At 55.8% G+C, this 23,275-nt stretch overlaps 1 protein-coding gene across 5 annotated transcripts; it reads right to left on the minus strand.

Annotated features, from left to right (window-relative positions):
- Nucleotides 1-182: 182 nt before the first annotated feature.
- Srebf1 (sterol regulatory element binding transcription factor 1) lies at nucleotides 183-21,994 on the minus strand. 5 transcript variants are annotated; one of them, XM_087203950.1, is made up of 20 exons: nucleotides 21,731-21,994; nucleotides 11,084-11,153; nucleotides 7,440-7,895; nucleotides 6,944-7,119; nucleotides 6,723-6,860; nucleotides 6,421-6,642; nucleotides 5,784-5,898; nucleotides 5,257-5,477; nucleotides 4,863-5,064; nucleotides 4,563-4,741; nucleotides 4,078-4,339; nucleotides 3,835-4,001; nucleotides 3,465-3,633; nucleotides 2,844-2,958; nucleotides 2,510-2,619; nucleotides 2,291-2,423; nucleotides 1,926-2,091; nucleotides 1,330-1,530; nucleotides 1,121-1,232; nucleotides 183-866 (listed from the first exon to the last, which is right to left on the minus strand). In XM_087203950.1, the coding sequence occupies exons 1-20, from the start codon at nucleotides 21,839-21,841 to the stop codon at nucleotides 640-642; spliced, it is 3,552 nt and encodes a 1,183-aa protein (XP_087060076.1). In that variant the 5' UTR covers nucleotides 21,842-21,994; the 3' UTR covers nucleotides 183-639. The 5 variants fall into 5 exon arrangements, with proteins under 5 accessions (XP_087060076.1, XP_004868768.1, XP_021103140.1 ...); XM_004868711.3 differs by lacking the exon at nucleotides 11,084-11,153 and having other exon boundaries at nucleotides 21,751-21,993; XM_021247481.2 differs by lacking the exon at nucleotides 21,731-21,994 and having other exon boundaries at nucleotides 11,084-11,238.
- Between the last annotated feature and the right edge of the window lie 1,281 nt (nucleotides 21,995-23,275).

A 23,275-nucleotide genomic window follows, 5' to 3' on the forward strand; every position in this document is an offset into this window, starting at 1 on the left:
ATCAAGCCCTAACAGTTGAAACATGTGGCCTAGAGATCAGTAGGGCAGCTTCCTCGGGAGGTAGTTTGTCTCTTATGATAGGTGGGGGATGGGACGCCTCAGCCTAGGCACTGGAGAAACAAAGGCCCATGGATGCTCTGGTCAGCACGTCCGCCCTCCTCCCAAAAGGAACAAAACCTAGGTTATAAATAATTTCATTTTTTATTTTCTGTACAAAACTTTTCAACCTACGAAAATAAAAGTTTGCAAAAGGCAAAGTAGCACATGAGCCCCCGAGGCCAGGAGGGGGACTCACCCGGATCTACACTATGTACAAGTCTTCCCAGAATGGAGAGAGGCGCTTCGGTGCAGGGCCCCCCTCCGCTCGGGGAAACGCAACCCTCTCCTCCCTCTAGACAGACCAGAGAAAAAGCCACTAAGTGCCTAACGAGCAAGGTGGGTGGCACGCGGCCGGCCCAAAGCCTGCTATTCCCCAATCGGCCACCAGAGGACGGCACCATCCTGGCGGCCGCTCATCCAGTACAGCGCCCGCCGGTGGTGAGGTCGCGCCCCTTTGGCCGCCCAGAGCAAGACACAAAAGTCCCAGAGGGTCTCCCATCCCCAGGGAAGCACAGCCATGGGTGAGGCGCCGCTGGGAATCTAGCTGGAAGTGACGGTGGTCCCGCCGCCCAGGCGCATGAGCATCTGCTGGCAGTCGTGCAGCAGCCGGCGATCTCCGAGCTTCTCGAGCGTGCGGGCCGCCTCGGCAAGCATTCCCACACGCTGCCCAGGAGCCGACAGGAAGCCGGGCGGCAGGTAGCACGAGGCCAGCAGCAGAGCCTCCGCGTGCTCCCGCCGCGTAGGCCGTGGCTCCAACTCTGCCGCACCTGCGCGCACGGGGCCCCGTCAGGAGTGGGGTTGGAGTATGGCCACACCCCGGGGTGGTCTGGCAACCCAAGTCACCTCCCAGTAAGTCCACCTCAGGGTACATAAGTCTCTCTCCCCACTACAGTCTCAGGCACACGTGAGACCCGAGACCCCTCCCCAGGGTCAGGTCAGTAGAACACAGATTCGGAGGCACACATATGCAGTCGTGTATACCACAGTCACCCATGAAAGCTAGGACAGCAGGCCCCCTCACCTCCTTTGCTCCCTGGGCCTGCCCGCCGCCTCAGACTACGGTCCAGCAGCTGATGCGTCCGTGTGGGGCTGGCCCCTGCCATCAGCCGGGCTGTGGCCTCATGCAGAAACACCTGGGCCGGTGGGGTAGGAGAGGTGAGGTTAGGCCCAGTCCCCACACCCCCCAACTTCATGTCCCCAGCGTTCAGCAAGAGAATTGTGGGCACTCACCCTCCGCATGGCAGGCCGGAAGCTCTGTGCCAGGCGCCTCAGGCCACTCAAGTCCCTCTGGAAGCCACGAAGCTCGAGAGCAGAGGCCTGGGGCCCGCTGCTGGCACCCTGAGCCACCTGGGCTGAGGTAGGTGGCTGCTGCTGCTGCCACAAGCTAGTGCGTGCCACAAGGAGCAGGTCACACAGGAGCAGCTGCACAGCCTGGGGGTGGCAGGCAGGACAGGGGTCACAGGGGCCCTAGCTCTAGGAGGGGTGGGGGGCAGCGGTGCCAGAGGCCGACCCCGGGGTGCACTGCCGAGGCACTGCACCCGCCTTACACACATGCAATGCAACAGCAATGCACCGCGGGGCCGCCCGCCTCTCCAGGCCCCCCACCCCTGCCTGGAGTGGCATCCTGACCCCTGGCCTCTACAGCCCTCTTCCTGGGGGAAGGGATACTGAAGCCAGAGGGGGCTGTCATTGTTCCCTGGATGCAGCCTAAACCACAAACAAGGTCACCCAGACACCTTGTCCTGTGCTACGCGGGCTAACCCTGAATGGGAGGGCAGTGGAGAGCTGTGACCCAGCCCAGCCAGGCCCCTAGCCCCACCCCTCACCTTGTCGATGGAGCTGCCAGTTGATGTGGTAGCCAGGCTATCCTGCAGGTACCCGCTGGCCTTTTCACAGATGGCCAGGCTGGCCAGGCCAGACTCTGACTTTCCACAGCCCAGCAGAGCCCGGACAGCCTTGAAGGAATGCAGAGCCGCCCTGGGCAGGGGTCTCCTGGCAGGGCCAGGTCAGAGGGGTAGCAGTCAGACCAGGCCACAGGCCCTCCTGCATCCCTCTGCACTGGTTCGGTATTCCTGGGGGAGTAGCATAGTAATCCCTACCCCACAGACCAAAGGTGAGTACAAGGAGGGTGCTGAGGGGCCAGGAGGAATGCCTGAGGTCCAGGGTGGTGACAATCTCGCTCTGCACTCACTCGGTCTCCTGCAGGGCACGGGGCAGCTGCTCTACCAGTGGGTATAGCCGCTCTGCTGCTTCTTCGTCACGCCGCAGCCAGTGGATGACCACAGCTGTCAGTGAGGCCCACCACTTAGCCACTGGGTCTGTTCCTGCAGAGGAGGGAGGGGTCCCGGGACCTTCAGCCACACTGTACCTGGGCCACACGGGGAGTCAGGGCAGGGCTCCCAGGGCTCACCAGTGGTGGCAGCCATGCTAGAGCTGATGGAGAAGCTGCAGGCAGGGGTCCCGGCAGCATCAGAGCAGCTGTTCAGCAGCTGCAGGTAGCTGAGGGCGTCTGAGAATTCTCTGTGCAGGACAGATGGGAGGAGGGGTTCTAGGGAGGATCCCCTCCCCGCCTACCCACCAGAGCACAGCCTCACCCCATGGCTCTACGAAGGGCACCATCTCCTCCTGCCTGGGTGGTAGGGAAAATGAGACCTAAAGAGGCCCTGAGAGCACATGGCAAGTGACAGTAGCCCAGGCTCCATGTTGTCAGCATCCTGCCTGGAGGGGGCCCCAGGAACACTCACCTGTCCCCATCAGCTGACCCTGGGCTGGGGCTCAGGCTGGGCTGAGCCACACAGTTCAGCGCTCGCTCCAGGAGATGTTCACGGAATAGCTGAGTCACCTGGGCCAGGGGGTCCACTGTGGGCAGGACAGGGTGAGTGGGCATGGGACAGCACCCCTCCTCTCCATAGTCACCTCTCCACACCCAGGTCAGACAGAAGTACCAGCTCGGCCTAGGAGCAGCCCCCACGAAAGACAGGAGAAAGGTGGAGGAAAAACACCCCAGCCCCTGCCTCTGGGGAGGACAACACCATGTGTATACCACACTGTCTCCCAAAGACTGCCTACCACAGCTGCCCTGACCCAGCTCCCTCTCTGTCCCACTTCCTTATTCCACAACAGTGTGTCCGAGGATCACCTCTCCGATCAATACACTGTCCTAAGAGCCCTGTGCTACTTCTGAAGAAGCTCAACTGGAACAGAAACCCAGCCAGGACTTCCAGTTCCCACAGCCCTCATGGCTACAACCCACAGTGGGGAGAGATGAACTGAGGTGGGCAGGGATATCCAGATATGCAGGGGACAATGCGAGACAGCAATATGGGCCAAGGCACAGGACATGGAAGAGGGACAGGAGAGAGCACCTGGGTTCCCGGCCAAGCTGTACAGGCTTTCCCTTGGGGCACTGCACACGGCCCAGTCCCCATCCACGAAGAAACGGTGGCCCACAGGGTGGCAGAGCCACTGCATGGTAAGAGGCACTGAGCTGCTCTGTGCCAGGCAGGCCTGGCGGGCACCACTCAGGAAGAAGCGCTGTGGAGGAGGGGAGCCAGGCTGTCACACTGGTGCCAGGCAGGGGCTCAAACCCAACCCCAGCTGAAACCACTGCTAGCCCTGGAGCCCACCTGGTAACCGGCTGCCACATGCTGTACAGCCCTTTGGCCAGGGGGCCACCTGAGAGAGCTGCAAAGACAAGCTCCCAGCCCTGTCCCTACTAGCCCACCACCCACTCACTGTCAGAAAGTGCAAGGCTCTTGGGAGACTGGTCTTGACTCTCAGGGCAGCTGCCACATAGATCTCCGCCATCGTTGCCATGGACACAGTATCCCCTGCACATTCCGCCAGGTTCAGGGCACTCAGTGCCAAGTTGGCGGCAGTGAGATGCCCACCTGTGTACTTCCCTGGAAAGCAGGGGGTGTGAGGCCAGGAGCGGGGCAGTAGGGGGATCCCTCAGGCCAGCTCCCTACCCTGCCATACCCATGGCATGCAGCTGGTGCAGCTTGTGGTAGACAAGGGCTGCATCCCGGGCACTGGCGCGCACATCTGCCCTCAGGGCACAGTCCCTTTGTAGGCCTCCAGCACGGCCGGCCAGCCAGCGGCCCACCCAGAAGCGCTGTAGCAGGTGGCGGATGAGGTTCCAGAGCAGGCTGCAGGCCAGGTCCAGGTGGGAGGTAGGCAGGGGCCGGCCCAGCGCCCGAAGGGCCAGCCACAACTGCTGGGCAGCCTGGGCAAAGTCCCCCTGGGATGAGGGTTTTCCAGGTAAGAAAAGTGACGCCAGAATGTCTCCCTTCTGTCCGGGTCCCCAATTCAGTGGGAGTCTGGGGCTGGACAGGAGTGAGGAGAACGGGGCAATTCGTGGCATGTGCGAAACACAGGCAGCAGGGGAGAGCCAGCACCTTCCCGCTTGGGAGCCCGCGCGCTGCCCTGGCCTTGCCCCAGTCCTTCCCCAGGGCAGCCCTTACCCGGGCCAGGTCCAGGTCAGCCTGCTTGCGATGTCTCCAGAAGTGCACCGCGGGGCCAGAGTGAGGCCGCGTCACCGGCTCCCCATAGACAAAAAGAAATGCCAGGGAGAGCAGCACCAGCAACCCATTGCCCAGCCAGACCAGAGGGGGCAGCAGCCACTGAGCCCAGCCAGGGCCATCTAAGGGCAAAAGGAGGCACTAGGGACACAGCTCCCTGGAAGCCCAGAGTCCCAGGCCCACAGCTGAGGGTCTATAGCCCTGAGGGTCCCTCCCAAAGGTACTCTGGGTGGCCTGACCTACCTCTGCCCTCGGCACCCAGCATGGCACGCCCAGGACTGTGGTGGACACTGGTGGCATCCAGGGGGCTGGGAAGCCCCCGGCCACTCAGCAGGGAAGCCAAGGGGTTGTAGAACACACAGAGGAAAACCAGTGCACACAAGGCCAGGCGGGAGCGGTCCAGCATGCCCCGGCTATGGGGAGACGGCAGCTGCTCTGGCTTTACCTGGAGGGTAGGCAGGGCAGTGAGGGCAGGCCCAAGCCCAGAGGACACAGGGCTGAAGGGGGCACTGGGATCCTCCAGGGCTCCAGGCTCAGTCTTTGCCTATGAAATGGGAGGTCAGCTTTTCCTGACCCCATCCTGGAACTCAGAGGACACCACTGGGAGAGGGAATGGGGCAGTGCTGTAGGGCCCAACCTGGCTGTCCTCGATGACTGGACTGTCAGGCTCCGAGTCACTGCCGCTGCCACCACTACCACTACTCCTGCTGCTGAGGGACAAAGGGCTGCTCTGTGAGGGCGAGCCGGCATCCGAGGGTGGTGGAGTCAGCGTGTCTACCACCTCAGACTTCACACCCTCCATGGCCACATCTGCATTTTCTCCACTGCCACAGTCTGACACCAGATCCTTCAGTGATTCTGTGGACCAGAACAGGCAGAGCTGGGGTGAAGGCTGGATTCCCCAGCCTCAGTCAGCTTAGGACCCTGGGGGATAGACTACCCTGAGGCTGGGGAAGGGGGACAGGGCTGGGTTACTGCCAAAAGAGGCTAGGGTAGCTGGAGAGTCACAGCTGACAAAGAGACCAGATTCAAAGGCCAAGGCTGAGGCCAGGCCAGGAGTGGGACCAAACCCAGAGGTGGGCTCACTGTGAGAAGGGGTTGGAGCCAGGGTGGGGAGGGCCTAGATGAGAGTCCAGGGAAGGGGAGGAGAGACAGAAGACTCACTGCTTTTGTGGACAGCACTTCGAAGACTCAGGTTCTCCTGCTTGAGTTTCTGGTTGCTGTGTTGTAAGAAACGGATGTAATCGATGGCCTTGCGCAAGACAGCAGATTTATTCAGCTGTAGCGGGGAGAGGGGGAGAGCACAGTTGGCCAGTCATGCCTGGCTGTGGCCACCTAGCAAGGGAATGCAGTTACTCTGGAACATAGCTGCCTCAGGATCTTTACACTTGCTGTTCTTCCACTAATATTGCCAAAGGTAGGTCCTAGGGCAGAAATAAGGATTAACATGCACAATACACACAGTAGTGTCTGGTAAGCGGCTGCTATCATTATGATGATCTTCATGCCTTATTCCCTCATCTCCTTCAGGGCTCTGCTGGAGTAACACCATAGCAAGTCCTTCCCTGACCACCTGACTTAGATTTGCAACTTTTACCATCCCTCTTCCTAGTCTTTTTCTCCATGTCTCCCCTGGCCCTCAATAAAGTTTAACTGAATTCACAGAGCTGCCCAGCTGCAGTTGGCTCAAGTCCAAGCCCCTGTCTGTCCAGGCTCCGCCCAGCCCATCTTCATGCCTGTTGGCCCAGCACTGCTCCTTCCAGGGTCACACATTCTGCACCTTAGCAGGCTCTGCCCACACCTTTGCCTCCGTGCCCACCACCAGGTCCTTGAGCTCCACGATCTTGTCGTTGATGGAGGAGCGGTAGCGCTTCTCGATGGCATTATGGGCTGTGCGCTTCTCCCCACGGCTCTGGGCGGAGCCTGGGGCTTTGCTGCCAGCTGCAAGCCGGTTGATGGGCAATTTGTCAGCATCCACGACCAGTGGCACCGTGGCCAGGATGGTCCCACCACTCACCAGAGTCTGCAGGGCCAGGCATGTGTTACCAGGTGGGCATGCATGTGTACAGCCCCCATACCCTTCTACCCACCCACGGCACTCACCTGCAAGGGCCCTGTCTGCACAGCTGTGCCAGGGGCCAGGGAGCTAATACCCGTTGCCTTCACAGTGGCCCCCACATCTGTCTTCATGGTCGTCAGGAGCAATGAGTCTGCCTTGATGAAGTGTGGCTGCAGCAGGACCTGGCAGTGGGAGAGAGCTTAGCCATGAGCTGTATCTGTGCTAAGGACGGCCATGTCCCCAGTACCAGGCCAGACTCCCTTACCGGGACCTGCTGGATCTGTGAGGTCACGGTGGTTGTTCCAGGGGCTGCTGTGGCTGTCAGAAGCTGCTGGGGGGCCATACTCTGGACCGGGGCATGAAAGGAGGTGGGTATGACTCCTGTCGGGGAAGCCAATGGCAGGCCAAGCAGTGGCGGCTGGGCGCTCCCGGAAGGGGTTTCTACAGAGACAAAGCCTGGGGCTTCAGGCACAGGACACCCTTGTCCACTTTCAACCCGCTCTTCAGGTCTCTATCATCCATGGCCTGGGATGAGTCATCCCTTCTGGTTTCCTACTGGATAGGCCCTGCCTGGATCTGATGCAAACATGCTGACCAGGCCTCAGTGGGAGGCCATGCTCCACCCACCATGAAGGACAAGAGCACTTGAGTCACCAAGTGTCTCAAGCCTGCAAATCCTTTCATTAAGACCACAACTAACACTTCTTCCTATGCTCCCGGCAGCCTTGCCCCCGTCCCCTCCCACCACGTATTCCTCTTACCTGCCACAAAGCCTCCGGGAGAGCTGGAATAACCCAAAACAGGGGTGGAGTTGAACTGTGGAGGGGCTGGGGCTGGAAAGCTCTGAGGCAGGAGGGGCGGTAGGGGCTGAGGGATGGGAGGCTGCCGGGCTGGAGATGGCAGGGTAGGGGGCTGCAGGATGGTGAGTGGCACCAGCTCTTCTTTGATACCATGCCCAGGGGAGAAGGGGGACACAGAAGAGAACATCTTCAGTGGGGTGAGTACAGACTGGGGAGGGGATGAAGGTGGGGGTGTTGCCTTGGACCCCCCCAGGAGTGCTTCCAGAGGGGAGCTCAGTGACAGAGGTGGAGACAAGCTGCTTGGGGAGCAGGCACCAGGGCTGGCTGGATCTGTGTCTCCTGCCCCAGCCCCAGCATAAGGTGGATCAAATAGGCCAGGGAAGTCGCTGTTTTGGTTGTTGATGAGCTGAAGCATGTCTGGGAAGGAGAAGAGGATGTGTGAGTGACAGCAGAGCTGAGTGGAGGCTGGTCCCTAAGCACAGCTTGTTTGCAAACTCCCTGACCACACACAGCTGTTCGTGTGTGGGCAATGCCGCAGAGACAGAAAGCCACCCACATGAGCCAGAGCTCCTGGACACAGCCTTTTCTTAGGCACCTATGATGTGTGGAGCGACACCTAGCGCAGCTAGTGCACCCAACAACCCTGGCACCACAGGATATCATGGGTGTGCCTGGGCTAGATGTTTGCCTCAGCATCCAACAGTATCCTCAGTCCATGGCACACAGCTGACCCAAGCTCATTCCTTCATTCACTCATTCAGTAAGTATGTACCAAGTGCCCACACCATGCCAGGAACTGCTGCTGACCACGGACAAGATAGACATGACAGGCACATTGGTGCATGCCTGTAATCCCAGCTTCTCAGGAGGTCAAGACTGAGGACCATCAAGGCTAATATGGGCAATATGGTGAGACCTTTGTCTCAAACAAAACAAAACAAAAACATGCCCAGAACCAAGCCACTTTCTGGGGACCTGAGAATGTCCTGCATCTGCTTTTGTTCTGGTTTGGTGCTGGGGCTCAAACCCAGGGCTTCACACATGCTAAGCACAAGCTGTACCACTAACCCACACACCCAAGACCCTGCCCTGTAACTCAATAGGGAAAGCAGTAAACTTTCATTCCTGTCTTCATGGAGCATATGCTATAGAACACCCACCTCTGATTCCTTACACACACAAGGGGCAGCGCTGTCTTGGCCCATTTGGAGCCTGTTTTTCAGCCTGGGGGTGAAAAATGCCTCAAATACCCAGCAAGTCCACTTCTGAGGAGGGGGATGGGCCATAGAAGCCAGAGGGAGGAGGCAGCCCAGGACAGGTGGGAGACAGGACAGAGCGGGTCTTCACAGGATGCCATGGCCCCACTCCCCATCCACCGGCCACTCCTGGGCTCTTCCTTTGAGGCTGCCCAGAAAGGTTCTCTGAGTACAGAATCTGGGTAGAACTTATAGAATGCTGAGAAGTGGGCAACACCACCCATCCTCTCAACTTACAGGGGGAAGACAGAGGTGTACAGAAAGTCAGGACGGCTCGAGGCCCTGACAAGGTGGTGGGATAGTCCATGCCCAGATTTGCAGCCCAGGACCCCTAAAGAGGAATGGTGGACAGAGCAGACCTCCAAGAGGAGCACATGGCAGAACAAGATCCTTATCCATGCTGGGAGGACTCATAAAAAGGGCAGTCAAGGGGCCGAGGATTTAGCTCAGTGGTTCTGCCGCCTGCCTTGCAAGTGGAAGGACCCGAGTTCGATCCCCGGTACCAAGAAAAAAAAAAAAAAAAAAAAAAGGGCAGTCATGCCAGCAGGGAGGAGTGGAGCCAAGAGCCAGGCACACTTTGGGGCCTCTCACACTGATGGGACAAGGTTGGGCCCCAAAACCTCCCAACACACAGCTCTAAGAAGGTACTATGTAGTATGGTGCCCATTCTACTGATGAAGAAACTGAGCTGTAGACTTATTGGCCTAAGGTATACAATGTCTGAGACAAAAATGAGTCCCCAGCCTGGTGTGGTGGCACACGTCTGTAATCGCAGCACTCAGGAGGCTGAGGCAGGAGGAACGCTGCAAGTTCAAGCCCAGCCTGAACTGTCTCAAAAAAAACAAAACAAACAAACAAAAAAAACAACCGAGTCCCCAAAGCCTCAACCAGTGGCCACTACGCCAAAACACTGGCTACTACCTCTAGTTTCTTGTAGCAAAAAAAAAAAAAAAAAAGCACCCTGAAGCTGAAGGAAAACCACAAGCAGCCCAGGAGCATGCAGTGAGACTCAAACTCAGGTCTACAAAATGCCATACCTATTGTCTCTGCACTTTTCTTTGCTCTACCAGGAAACCAGGAGCAAAACCACCATCACCAACAGAGACTTGGGACTGAGTCAGCTGGCCACGTAGCCAACCAGTGTATCTATGTTCTGGGCACAAATCCAGGCCTTGCCTGCAGCCAAGTGGCTTCAGGACCCAGGTCTGGCCTCTCAGGGCTTTGGTTTTTCCCTCTATAAAACCAAGTGCTGTGTATCTGACTCCCTCCGCCTCATACAGCCTGGGAAACACTCCCTACCTCAGCCCCAGCCTGGCCACAGGCCCTCTGCCCTAGCTGGCGACTAGACTAGCAGCCTAGCTGGCTCAGCCCAGGGCCCTCTAACCCACGTGGGGAAGCCACCTACTGGGTCAAAGACTTACTGGTCTAAGTTCTTATGGTGCCTGAAACAAAATTGAGTCCTTAAAGCCCCAACCACTGGTCATAAAGACCACCTTAAGTCACAGTATACATAAGCTCAATCCTGGGGTCCCCAGTGCTCACAAGAGCCCCAACCTGGGCCTCATCCCTGCCTTCCATGTCAGGTGGAGCCTAAGCCAATCGCCTCCTCTCATTGGGCCTCAGTTTCCTCATCTATACGACAGAAAGGATTAAACCCTTTTTGGCAGTGTTGCTGGAGGCCTTGCCCACTAGAGTGGGGACTCAACATTGCTGCTGACAGGTGTTGAGGCAGGAAAGTTACTGCAGGAGCAGACAGATATCCTTAAGGCCATGACAGCAAGACAGGGTGGCAGGCTCAGCCTCCTTGGATTCTCAAAGAGAAACACTTTGTGGACCTTCCAGGTTTATGCAGGTCACAAAGTCATACAGTAATTTTAATTGCAGGACCTCCAAGCCCTCACCCATCCATGTGAGGCCCCTTGTTAGATGGGGCAAACTGAGACCCAGAAAGACAAACTGACAATTTTAACAATCTGCAGCTCCCATCTTCTGCCTGAGGAGTCCAAGATACCCACAAAAAGTGGGGCCACCAAACAGGTTGAACTCCGTGGTAGGGAGAAGGATCCTGCCCAGAGGGGCACAGGGATGTGGAGAAAGCCACTCCAGTCCACTTAGTTCCAGGATGCTGCTATGAGGTCTCTAAGCAAACCCTTCCCTTGAGTTGAAGGGGGTACTAACGAGATTGGCGGTGGTCTGACAACTTCCCCAGGGAGCCAGAGCCAGAATGGCTCCTGTACTCTCAGGAAGAGGCCTTCACACCCTCCTCCTAGGTGCGAGAGAGGAGGAGATCTAGGCAGTGTAATAGGACCTGCAAAAAAAAAATAGATCCTGCAAAAAAAAAAAAAATACCTTCAAATGTGCAATCCATGGCTCCGTGGTCCGCGCCCCCCGCCCCCTTGGGGCGCCCAGGCGGCTGCCCCTGATCGCGACCCTGGAGGACTTCACCTGTCAAGGCTCAGCAGGATTTTATAACTGGCCAAGTGCTTCAGCAGGCCGGCCCCTCCCCGCAGCGGGCCCCGCCCCCATCAGGCCCCGCCTCTCTCCCCGCCCTCCCCGGGCAGCGGGCCGGGCATGGGGTGAGCGCGAGCGGCCAATAGCAGCCACACCGCCCCTCACTAGGGGCCCGCCCCACCCCCAGAAGGTGGCCGGGCTCGGGTTTCACCCCAGGCTCTGAATGGGACCAGGGTTACTCCCGGGCGTCCGCCTTTAACCCGCTAGGCGCCAGCATCCTCCAAGGTTACTAGCGGTCACTGCCTGTCCCTTAGCTCCCGCTTCCTACTGGCGCCTCGGAGAAGTGTCGTAGGGCCTGGGTCAGGGGAGGGAGAACCTGCTGGGCTGTTCAAACACCCTGGAGCTCCGTGTTCCAAATCGTGCGCTCACTGGCACCTTGTGCAAGCCTGGGAAGCTCCAAGCCTCAGTTTACTTCCCCAAAAAGTAGGACAGTCATATCTCTCTGACATCGAGTGACAGAAGAGAGAACATGGGTGCCGCGCTTAGGAGGAAACAGGCGCTTAGTTAAGGCCACATGCTGGCCGCAGTGGGTGCAGAGACTTCTACCTCCTGGATCAGCTCCTGAATCAGCTCCTGAATGGGGCCGCCCCATCCCAGAGAGCTGGCTGACGGGCTGAGACTAGAAGGTCATTTCGGTAAACTGTAGCCTAGAGTGAGCAAAGGAACCCCTACCCCAAATTACACTCCCTGGGTCTCCTGGCTGCCAGCTCTGCTGTTCCTCTATGAGATCACTGAAGCCTGCCTCCAAGTGTCACAGGCCCCCAGCAGTGACCATATGAAGCTCAATTCACTATTCATTGTGAGGCCCTGGGAAGCTGGGAAGGTACCTTATCCCTCGGGGACAGGTAGGAAAGGCAGGAATGACAGGCTCCAGGGGCTTTTAGGGACATGCTGAAGCCTGTCTCCCTGTCTGTCTCCCTCCCTGTTGAGCACACACAGAAAAATGGCCATAGCCTGACCAGCTTGGGCCCCAGAAGCCAAGTAGACCAGCCTGGAGCCACAGGAAAGCCTCCAGTCTGTGGCTCAGCACCCAGTGCTGGGGCCTGGGGTCCCTTGTGGCCGGGTCTGTCTTTTCAGGTACCTAAGCTGGAAAACAGCCCTTACACAAATGCACCCACTCCTCCTCCCCCTCTTCAGGTCCTGCTTCTGTGGGTAGTGAGGGGTTCCAAGGATAGCAGAAGTCTTTTCCCTCTCTGCTCAGCCTGGGGTTGCTTCCAGACTCATCATCCCCTAAATAATAAAGCCTTGCTCTCAGACAGGGTTCTGCCCTTGGTGAACAATGTAGGACACGAGAGTCCAGATTCGAAAAGACACAGACAGGTGGGTTCTGGACATAATTTTCCCAAAGGCCTACCATTCTGGCTGAGTCCTTTTATTACTCTGTTCCCCAGTTTCTGAGCCCAGAATGTGGCAGGAGCAACAAGCAGACACTCACCCGAGACTTGATGGACCCCCAGGGATGGTGTCAAATCCCACCCCTCCCGCCCACTTTATGGCTGTTTTGTTTCTCCCATGTCCCTGTTCTGCCTCCATCTCCTCTGAAAAGAGGTGATGGAGGACAAGGACAGTTGCTCACCGAACTCCTAGGGTGGCAGTACTCCGGGGGGCTTCTGAGAGGAGGGACATGACCCAGGTGTAGAGGTTGGCCTCCAGGCAGTAGACACAACTAAACTAAGCTACAGGATCAGGGAGGAGGGCCTGGGCACTCCCAGGTGTCCAGTGACTATGGCTGCCACTGTCCCCTGAAACTTGTGGCCTAATCTGAGCCCTACCTCACTCTCCCCTAGAGCCAGATCTCCTGGCCTATTTCTGTAGAAGCTGGGGGCAGAGTTAGGACAGGGTGGAAACTCAAGAACCAGGCCCACAGTCTTCCCTTAGAGACTGCAGCCAAGCCTGCAGACCTGGGGTCAGATGGTAGGTAGGGCCTGCTCTGCCTTCAGTCCCTACTTGCTGTGCAACCTGAGGCAGTTTACTTTTCCTCTCTGAGCCCCCACCTAACCTCTACCTCTTAAATCTACAGGGGATTCTGGGAGAGCAAGTGTATAAAACACCTATGACCCAACAGGATCTCAACAAAGGGTGTTTCTTCTGGTCCAACTGGAATGGTCTACAACAGTGATGGTGAACCTTTTAGAGGTTTCAATGATCAAAAAAAAAAAAAAAAAAATAGCCTACTGTAGCACACCTGCCATAGGTTCGCCACCACTGGTCTAGAACTAGAAAGTCAAGTAGTGAGTTGTTAGACACTTGCATTATTCAAGTCCAACTTCCATAATCATTTGATAGGGATTTTTAAAAGAGAATTAATAGCAGCCAGGTATGGTGGCCCACACCTGTAATCCCAGCTCTCTGGGAGGCTGAGGTGAGTTCAAAACCCAGCCAGTGCACCTTAGTGACAGCAAGACTCTCAAAATTTAAATGTAGCTCAGTGTGAAGACCCTGGGTTCAATCCTCAGCACTCCCATAAAGGGGTGGTGGTGGTTAATAGGGCAGGGCTAGAGTGAGGTAAGAGAGAAAACTGGAGTGCAGAATTTAAGGGAGTGCCTCCCTCACCCCACTTGTCCTCCTGGGACCAGCGCAGCAGGTCTCAAAAGGTGAGCCTACAACACCTGAACTGTGGGCCTTGGGCAGGAGGGCTGAGCACTGGGCTCTGCACTCACTCACTCTCTGAACACAGGGAAACAGGAGAAGGCAGACCAGGGGTCTCAGTGGGCCCAGATGCTTCCTCATCCCATGAGAACCCAACAACCCCTCCCCAGGCCTGAATCCTCCTTTCCCTTACCATGCTGATTCTATCAGAACCCAGCAGTAAACCTGAAACTCCGCCTGCCCTGGCCTCCTGGGGCAGGTAGTGCTGCCTCCCAAGTGGCGCTCTGAGGGCAGAGAGTGGCAGCTTTAATGACTTGGGTCTATTTAAGCTGTGCCTGGAGTCCTGGGAGGGCCCCATCTCATGAACTTACAGACACACAAGTGCACAATTACCCAGCTGGCACAGGCCTTGGACCCCAAACACTCAGCTTGTAAGCTTCCTGGGACTGGGAGCTCAGCTCACTACCTCCCCTACACAGCCTAGTCCATGAAGCCTGGACTGGTCTCCCTCTAAGTTTCAGTGGTGCTAAGTCTCTACTGTGTAATGGTCCTGTGCTCAGCACTGGGGTCCAGCTGTACAGCTCGAAGCTCAGTCAGGGGAGACCAGCAGTGTGCATGCACCTGGAGAAAGGCAGTGCAGGAGTGACGAGCACCAGGAGAAAACTGAAACAGGGCAAAGAGTGTGTGTGGGACTGGTGCAAATGAGGTAGTCAGAGTGGGTCTTCCTGAGGAGGTGCAAATGGGGAAGTAGGGGTGTCAGAGAGGCAGCAGGATCTGGAATGCCAACCCAGGTTTTTCTGGCTCTTCATCTGAGCCAGAGGTGCTGATTCTAAGAAATCTGCAAACTTTCCTATGCAACACAGATCACAAAGGTGGCACAAAATGGCTCAGTTTTATTTTTTTTTAATTTTTATTTTGGTACCGGGAATCAAACTCGGGACCTTGCGCTTGCGAGGCAGGTGCCAGAACCACTGAGCTAAATCCCTGGCAAGGTGGCACAAAATGTAAAGGGCAAATGGTATAAGTGGTGGTGTGGCACCACTTCCCGGGGAGAACATGGTGTGGGGCTCCCCCCCCCACACCATCTCTACCTGTCTGATGGAGGCTGTAGGGTAGCGTGGGGGATGGGCTCTCACGTGTCACCCCAGGAGTCCCCACATTCTTCAGTTCCCCCGAACCCCTCCCTGGTCCTCTTGGTAACTCTGGGTGATAGGTGCTGTGTCCTCAGCCAGCCATGTATGCAGCAGGGGTACAGGCTGCCCTTTGTGCGCTCATGGGTGCCTTGGAAGAACAGGTGTGTGCTGGACTTCCTGGAACAGGATGGGAGGTGCCACAGAGTGCTCTTGATGAATGAGGACACTAAGTCTTAGAGCAGGACAGCTGCTTAAGATTCCCCAGCTGGGACCCAACCCAGTTTTGCTACTCAGGGCCCCAGCTTGCCAGGGATAGAGTCCAGCATCGGCTCTCCCCCAACCCACCTCCATCACTTGTCATGGAGCAGTGTGTGCAGAGTGCAGGAACACAAAGGAGATGGCTCTGGGCCTTCCCAGCTCAGCTCCGAGGAGGCTCTTTGGAGGTTTCTCTGTCACATCAGAGGCCAGGCTCTGGCTTGGGTCCCTCAAGGCAGGGTCAAGGCCTGAACCATGTATGTAAATCCAGCCTCATCCCACACAGGGTTGCAGAGTGGACCACAGCTGAATGGGTGGACTGCAACTCCTCTGACTCGAGCTCCTGCCTGGCCTCATTCTCCTTGCTTACCTTCTGAATATCTGCTATTTAATGCCAAGTGCACTTGGCTAGACTGTTCCTTCCACCAGGAATGCCCTTCCCACTATCCTGTGTCCTGGAAAATTTCTATTCTTCCCTCAAAACCATGCTTTGGGGCCAGGGATTTAGCTCAGTGGTTTCGCCGCCTGCTGCGCAAGCGCAAGGACACGAGTTCGATCCCCGGTACCAAAAAAACCAAACCAAAACAAAAAAAAACCCATGCTTTGATGTCACCTCAGAATCTTCCTCTTCTGGGCCCCTCCTTGAATCAACTCCTAATACACTGACCACATTGTCCTGTAACCACTCACATATCTTCTTTCCCCCTTGGGCTAGTCCCGGGGCTACAGGTGTGCTCATTGACCAAGAGTACAACCTGCAACAAGGCAATTAAGCAAGATGCTATTCAGCGCCAGTTTCCATACTTGCTCTGGTCTTGGGGACCCAGGACACATATTTTTCATTCTGGAAGCTCAAAAACAACCCATGTGCTGATGCAGTGGCCATTTGAGGGATGGTTCTCTGATGCTAGGCAGTTGTTCCCAGTCTAAATAGCAGTGCTGTGCTTTCTTCATATAATTTGTATATACTTCTTCCTTTTGGGTTGTTTTAAACCTGAAGCAAAGACAGCATCTGATCTTAGAGCAACCAAGCTCATCTCTGGCAAATACAAACCCCTTTACAACTGTCCCCACAACGCAGCCCATTTCTTCAGCATCAATTGCAATGGGTGTTGGCATTTTTATATACGTTTAATTGTATGGCTTAGTATCAGAGCTGTGTGACTAGAACCACAAAGGTGCTTTCATTTGCATTTCCAAAGGTGTCTTAGTGCATACGTGTAGGAAGCCTCGAACTTTGGCCAGCAATGTGCCCTCTTCCCCAGCTGGAACCAGCTCTCTGTACCTGTTTGGGGTTCTCTGCCTGCCTGGGGAGCAGCCCTGGGCACCTGCCTTCCTGGTGCCTCAACCAGGCCTCCACTCCTCAGCCTCTCCACCAGGCCATAGCAGGCTGAGCAGCAGGGGTAGCAGGGGACAGATACTCTCTGTCTATGGTTCCTTCCATCTCCAGGGACTCTAAGGACAGGTGCTTGTTTCCTAGCGGGGGTGCAGGCTCCTTGCCAGCCTTGTCTCCCATGAAGTGTCAGGATGACCACAAGAGGGGAGGCTCAGCACTCAGAACTGTTGCCAGGAACACCCTGAAAACTTCCAGCACAGGTTCCTTGAATAATCACTATGAATGTTTGTTGAGGTGCACATAGCAGTATCAGGTAAATGCTCTCAAGGTGATAATAACAGCACTCAATGGCACCATTAAGGGTCTACTTTTATGCCATGCACTACGCATGCCTTTGACCTAAATCAGCTCATCTGATCTGCACTACTGTAAGAAGTTGGTACTTAACATTATATTGATAAGAACCTAGAAGTCAGAGAGGTCAAGCTACTTGTCCAAGGTCACACACAAGGGCTGAATGAAGACTCCTAGGGCCCAGGCTTCCAGCTGTGGGGGTGCACATGGATCCCCAGAGCCCCAGAAAGGACACTTAGAGGTGCAAGGCTTGCTGGGAGATAACTGAGAGGTCAGTTGGGCAGGAAGGTCATCATAGGCCTCTCCAGGCCGCAAATTCTCCCCATGGGATAGATCCTCAGCCTCCAACCCAGCAGCTCTATACCCACAGCCAGCTAGCTGTAAGCCTCCTGCTCTCCTCACCAGGAGCCTAGTGCCTATTAGAAGCCCCTACAATTTCTTCTATGGATGAAGCACGCGGATCTCACAACTGTGCAGTTCCTGTCAGGTTCCCAGGGTCAAAGGGTCCCACAGGTCACATGGCTGGCAGGAGTCAAGACCAGAGACACTTTCCATGGTGGTTCAGTACTCCCGATCAGCAGGCTGTCGGCAAAGTCCAGATCCCAGGCCTCTGCCTTGAAATTACTTCTGCATGGGAGCTGACCAGGTCATGCGGCATGTTTGTGTCAAGCTAAGTGACTGTCAGGCAAAAAGGTAACTCCTGGCCACCTGGCTGTCTGCCTCCCTGGACCCACTCCCAGCAACCTCTTCTCTGTCCCCTTGGGGCACTAGGGCTGAACTCATGGCCTCAGGCAGCAAATCTTAGAGCTGCCAGATTGTGCTTTTCAGGAGAGGCCTCTGTGATCCAGACAGGACCAAGCACTTTCCCTAGGAGGAACAGCAGTTCATAGACATAGGAAGGCTTTGTGCTTCTGGATACCAAGTGGCAGAAACAGGCATGGGAAGGGAACAGGCCTGGTGGGGGGGGGCCCTCCCAGGCTCTACCTTAGATGGGCTCTGGACATGGCATAAGGGAGAAGGGTGCCCAAAGGCCAGCTGTGCCTGAAAATGGGCTCTGAGAGAGTAAGCAGTGTCATGGGAGGAGCAGGCATGACAGCCAAATTTCATGGATAGTTGGGACCAATGGAATTAATGTGGGAAGCTGGATAGCAACCAGCCCAGGCCTGTTTTCTAAGGAATGTTCATTTGAGGTGGGACCAGAGAGAGAACTAAGATCCCTGGAAGAGGTTTGGGTATCAGAGTTAGCCCCCAGTAGTATGCCCTCTGTCCCAGGCCAGGTGGCCCTCAATGCAGCCAGACACACACAGGCCGACAGTAAAGTTCCCCTGGCAGATGCTTAGGATCTAACAGCAGATATGGACAGCAGATACCTGGGGTCTGACAGGTACGCTGGTACTCCCCAGTCCCAGGACCCACAGGGAGCAGAGTTCCCAACCTCCAACCAGAACTCTGTCTCCATGTGCCTCTTCTGTATTTATAAACTTATGCAAGATCTGATAAACTAATCCTCAGCTGCCCTGGGCTTAATGATAATACCCAACATGGGTCCAGGGCTACTCTCTCACCCCTACCCGCACCCCACTGCAAGGGACCCAGAGCACAGCAAGGAGGAAAGAGGCAAACAATGGAAGTCAGAGTCAGTCACAGGGTCCAACCCAGAGGCACTACAGCCAGGCAGTGCCTTCACCTGCAGACAAAGGTTCCAAGTGCAGCCCCACCCCAAATCCCATTCACATGACTGGGGGCCTAGCCAAGCAGGTGGCAGACAGGTGGGGCTCAGGGTCCTTGACTGGCTCCCTGGTGCCAGTTTCCAGTCTCATGACACATGGCTTCTGACCCCTCTGTAACTCACTCCCAGGCCTCCAGCAGAGGCCCATGGGGAGCAGCCTTCCCCAATCCCTCACCCCTACTCTTAGAAGCCAAATAGTCAAGAGGTCAAGAATCAAAAGCATAGGCTCTGGTGTCCACAACCTGGATTCTGACTCCCAGCTGTGTGACTCTGGCCAAGTCACTTATTCTCTCTATTCCTCAAGGCCCTGATCTACAAGATGAAGATCATAAGTCTACCCAAATGATGTGGGAGGATTTATGAGATCATCAATACAGTGCCTGACAAAGAGTAAGTGCTCAATTAGTGTTCCCTAGCCATGTCATGATCTCCACCCCAGCCACCAGAGGGAACTTCAAACACACAACTTGAGCATGGTGGTCCCAGGCCCTTTGCCTCTGGCATCCAGTCTAACTCCCCATCCTGGTACTCAAGGCTGCCTGGATGGCTCTCAACTTTCATTCTTCTCAGCACACCTGGCCATCTCTCACCCCCAGTAGCCTCTCCAGCTCTCATCCAAATCACTAGCTCAAGTCTGGTAGAAGCTTCCAAAGCAGATTCGCGTTTCTAACCATCAATTCTCCTCCTAGAGCCTCATCCTATGAAACTCAGTAAAGATCTGGGTATCCTTGGGGAGTCCACTGCAGTAGTTTATGAGAATAAATCAACCTAGTTATCCATTGACAAGGGATCAAGTGGATAAATAAGGGAATCCAATTGTTCTCCAGCTGTTGGCATGCACAAAGCAGGATACAACCTGCTGCAAACCAATGAACTCTATTATAGTTTATAAAAAACACAGATTCATAGCTGGATTTGGTGATGCACACCTGTAATCCCAACACGCTGGGAAGCTGAGGTAGGAGGATCACAAGTTTGAGCCCAGCATAGGCATCTTAGTGAAATCCTGTCTCAAAATTAAAAATGAATAAATAAAAAGGGCTGGGAATACAGCTCAGTGGTAGAGTTCCCATTACCCAGTACCGTAATCATCATCATCATCATAATATAGATTCATGGTTGCTTGGGTTGGGGGATGAATGCGGTAACAAGCATGAGGGATCTTTCTGACATAATGAAAACGTTCTACAACTTGCTGTGGCCATGCACCTCAGTAGAGGTATAAAATCACTGAAGTAGTAAAAATCATTGAATGGTATATTTAAAATAGATAAATCTTTAAAAAATTGATAATCTTATGGTATGCAAATTCTTATTTTTCATTTTTCTTCTTTTATGCAGTGCTAAAGATCCCACATGCGCAAGGATGAAATAATCCCTCACATCATTAAGAAAGTTTAACTCTGAGTGTTGAGTTTAAGAAACTTATTTTTGTCACCTGCATTTTCTAATTTTCTACAACAAAAAAGTTGGGCTGTGTTATTGGGAAAAAGAACAGAAACTCTGAATAGGAGCTGAGAAAGCCTCAACCCTAGGGGCAAACCTGAGCCTCTGCCCCAGCAAGAAGTAGGCTATCTGGTCCTCAAGGGGCCATGTTTGTCCTCTCTCACAGACTGGGGCTCAGGAATAGCCTGGCCAGTAACTGCCCCCTACAAGTGCTGCCCCAGCCTGATAATGTTCCTATCTCTGAGCTCATGTGAAAAAGGTCTGCACCAGACCAGAGGCCTGGACACACCTCAGCTCCCCTGAGAAAAGTGCACTGCACCTTCATTTTTCTGGAGGGGGAAACTGTTGAGAGGACTTGTAGACTGAAAGCTCACGTCCTCCCAGCTTGGCCGAAGGGCCTCTCAGCCTGCACCCCCTGGGCCCAGTGCTTCAGGGCTGGTGGCTGAGTCAGTGGCAGGGCCTAGGATGACTGATGTGTCTGTGTGCCAACCCGAAAGTAGCCACAGACCCCATGGCTATGTGCATCCCGATTGTGAGAGCCCAGGCAGCTTATTGCTGTGCTCTTGGTCCCATCAACCAAGAGCAAGTTAGCCAGTGTTGCTACAATTCCTGCACAGTAACCATGGAAGGAAACTTTTCAGGGGGCTTTCCTTTGCCCTCTCTGGAAAGTGGAAGCAACAGGCATCTTAACTATGTGCTGCTGTCACCAGCCCCAAACCCTGAGCGGAGCAATGATGCTTAAAAAGATGTAAAGGGCCTGGGTGTGGCTCAGTGATAAAGTGTTTGCCTAACAAGCGGGAGCCCAGAGTTCTTTCCATCCCCAGCACCGCAAAAAAATAAAAGGTCTAAGAGGGTACCACTGCTTTGCTCCAACCTGGCGCCCACAAAGCCGGGTCCCCTCTAAACCAGTCTTCTCAGTCTCACCTTCTTTGCCTTCCAGTAACTCCTCAAACTGAGGCCTGCCTCAGGGCCTCTGCCTTGGAAAACATCTTTCCCTCCAGTCCCAAGGCTGACCCTTAGCTCTCAGCTCTAGTCAGCCCAAAGAGACCTCTCTGACACACCCCCGGAAGGAGCCACATCCCTGCCCCGCGCCAAACTGCAACGAAATATCCTTTTGCAGTTTCCTCGGAGAATTTTGTGCTTCCAAAGATTCAGGGATCCCGGGTCTGCCTGGGAACACTCAGGGCCTACCGAGACGGGTTGCTAACCCTGAGAACTGGACTGTGGGAGTGGGTTAGAGACAGACCCGTACGCATGCGCAAGAACTCCGGGGTTGAGCTGAACTCTCCGGCCGGAGGGAATGACCGCGAGTAACCCCCCGCTGACGTCACGGCGGGGCAGGGGTGGGGCCTCGGCGACGCCCGGGTCTCAAGCTCCAGCTTGGGCCGCCACAGGGCTGGGGACTCAACCGACTCATGACACAGACCTCAGGACGCCTGGGGACGCACGTGCTCTGGCCTGGAGCTGCCCGGGGACCCAGGAGAGGCGCGGCCCGGGAGAGCTCGGCCTCTGAGCGTGTGACCGACCGAGACACAGGGAAGCTCCGAGCGTGCACAGCACCGAGCTGCCACCCGCTCCACTGGGCCGCGAGCCGGGCGGGGAGACAAAAGCGAGTGCCACCCGCGCCCCCACTCTCCTCAAGCCCAGCCGGCTCCCGACGCACCTTCGATGTCGGTCAGCAGCGCTGCGTCCAGCTCGCACGGCTCGGTCAACGCCTGCTCCAGAGCCGCCTCGTTGAAGGTCGGCTCGTCCATGGTGCAGCTGCCCGCGCTGGGTCCGCCCCGCGCACGGCCCTTCCTGAAGAGCAGCGCCGTCGCTGCTCACGCTCCCGCGTCCCGCTCTGGCCTCGGAAGTGGCCCTGCGCCCTCGAAAAGTTCCTCGGAAACTGGGTTCCCGGGCAGCGGCTCCACTGGGCGGACGAGACGGGGCGGGGCCTGGCGGGAGGCTCCACCCTGCGGGTAAACTTCCCCTCAGAGCCGAGGGAGCGCGGAGATCCCCGGCTTCCCTGATTGCAACGCGAACCTGTGCGCCACAAGTCCAGAGTGCCTTCCAGACCCTCGCCTTGTCAAGCCCCATGGCTCTGGCAGACCAGCAAGTGCTTGGGCAGCCACTGCCCCCCTCCAGCCTCAGTTTCTCTAACGTCGAGCAAAGGGGCTGAGTGGAAGCTATGGAACTGGGCCCATCCCAGAGGTTTCAGGACTTTGAGGGACCAGGGATGGGGAAAGGTGAAGGAGACCACCAATTTCTCTAGCAAGACCACTTCCTAGATTTGGTCCTTTTAGAGCAAAACAGACCGGGTTACACCTGACCCGGTCCTGCTGTGTGGCTTTGAGCTAATTTCCTCACCACTGTGTCTCTGTTCTCATCTGTAACAGGAGCCTAATGGGGCCTCTCCACAAGCAGGCTGGGAGGATGATGCCTGTGAGACCAACCAGTCCTCCCTGCATAGGAGCAGAAGAATGGTCTCCTGAAGAGGGTACTGGCCAAGGGGAATTTATTGCAGACTGGAATTGCCCATCTGTCTCAGTCTGATTTCCTCCCAGACCCACTGGGGGCGTGGGAAAGGAGATGGGGCCCTTTCCCCATCCCTGGTCCCTTGAAGTCTGTTAGACTCAAGCCAGGGTCCTCGAGGTCCAGGAAGACTTAGAGAAACAGTGATCTTCCCAAGGTCACTCAGCTACTCATAGACCACTGCAGGGTTGGGCCCCAGGGCTGTCTGATCTCACAGTTGGTGCGTGTTCCTAGGAGCCACCAGGACAAGGATCAGGAGGAAGAGAAAGACTGTACTTTAGACCCAAGCCAGGTTGCCCTGGCTTTGTTGCCCTGGATTGTGACAGGCTGGGGCAAGGCCAGAGCAAGCAGCCTATCAAGTGAACCCCGGGCCCTTTGCTTGGGGACAGAGCCAGAAGGGCAGGTGAGAGCAGTGGGGGCCCAATGAGGTGGATTGAAATAAACCAGATGTAACATTCAGTGAGAAGGCAGTGAGCTCCCTGTCACCAGAGGTCTTCAAGTGGAGAGGGGCAGTGTTGGGGGAGGGCAGCCAAACAAACCCAGAAAGGAGCTGGACTCCCAGACCTCAGAGGAGCTATCTTGGAGACAGCCTTGCTCAGATTCCTGATGGATACTGGCTGGCCAGGCGCTCTGAGGGAGTAAAATGAGCGGTACACTTTAGAAGGCAGGGGGAGGGG

This window comes from Heterocephalus glaber, unplaced genomic scaffold (assembly GCF_053883595.1).
Source record: "Heterocephalus glaber isolate CG9 unplaced genomic scaffold, H.glaber_assembly_v1.0 deba00001813, whole genome shotgun sequence".
NCBI lineage: Eukaryota > Metazoa > Chordata > Mammalia > Rodentia > Bathyergidae > Heterocephalus > Heterocephalus glaber.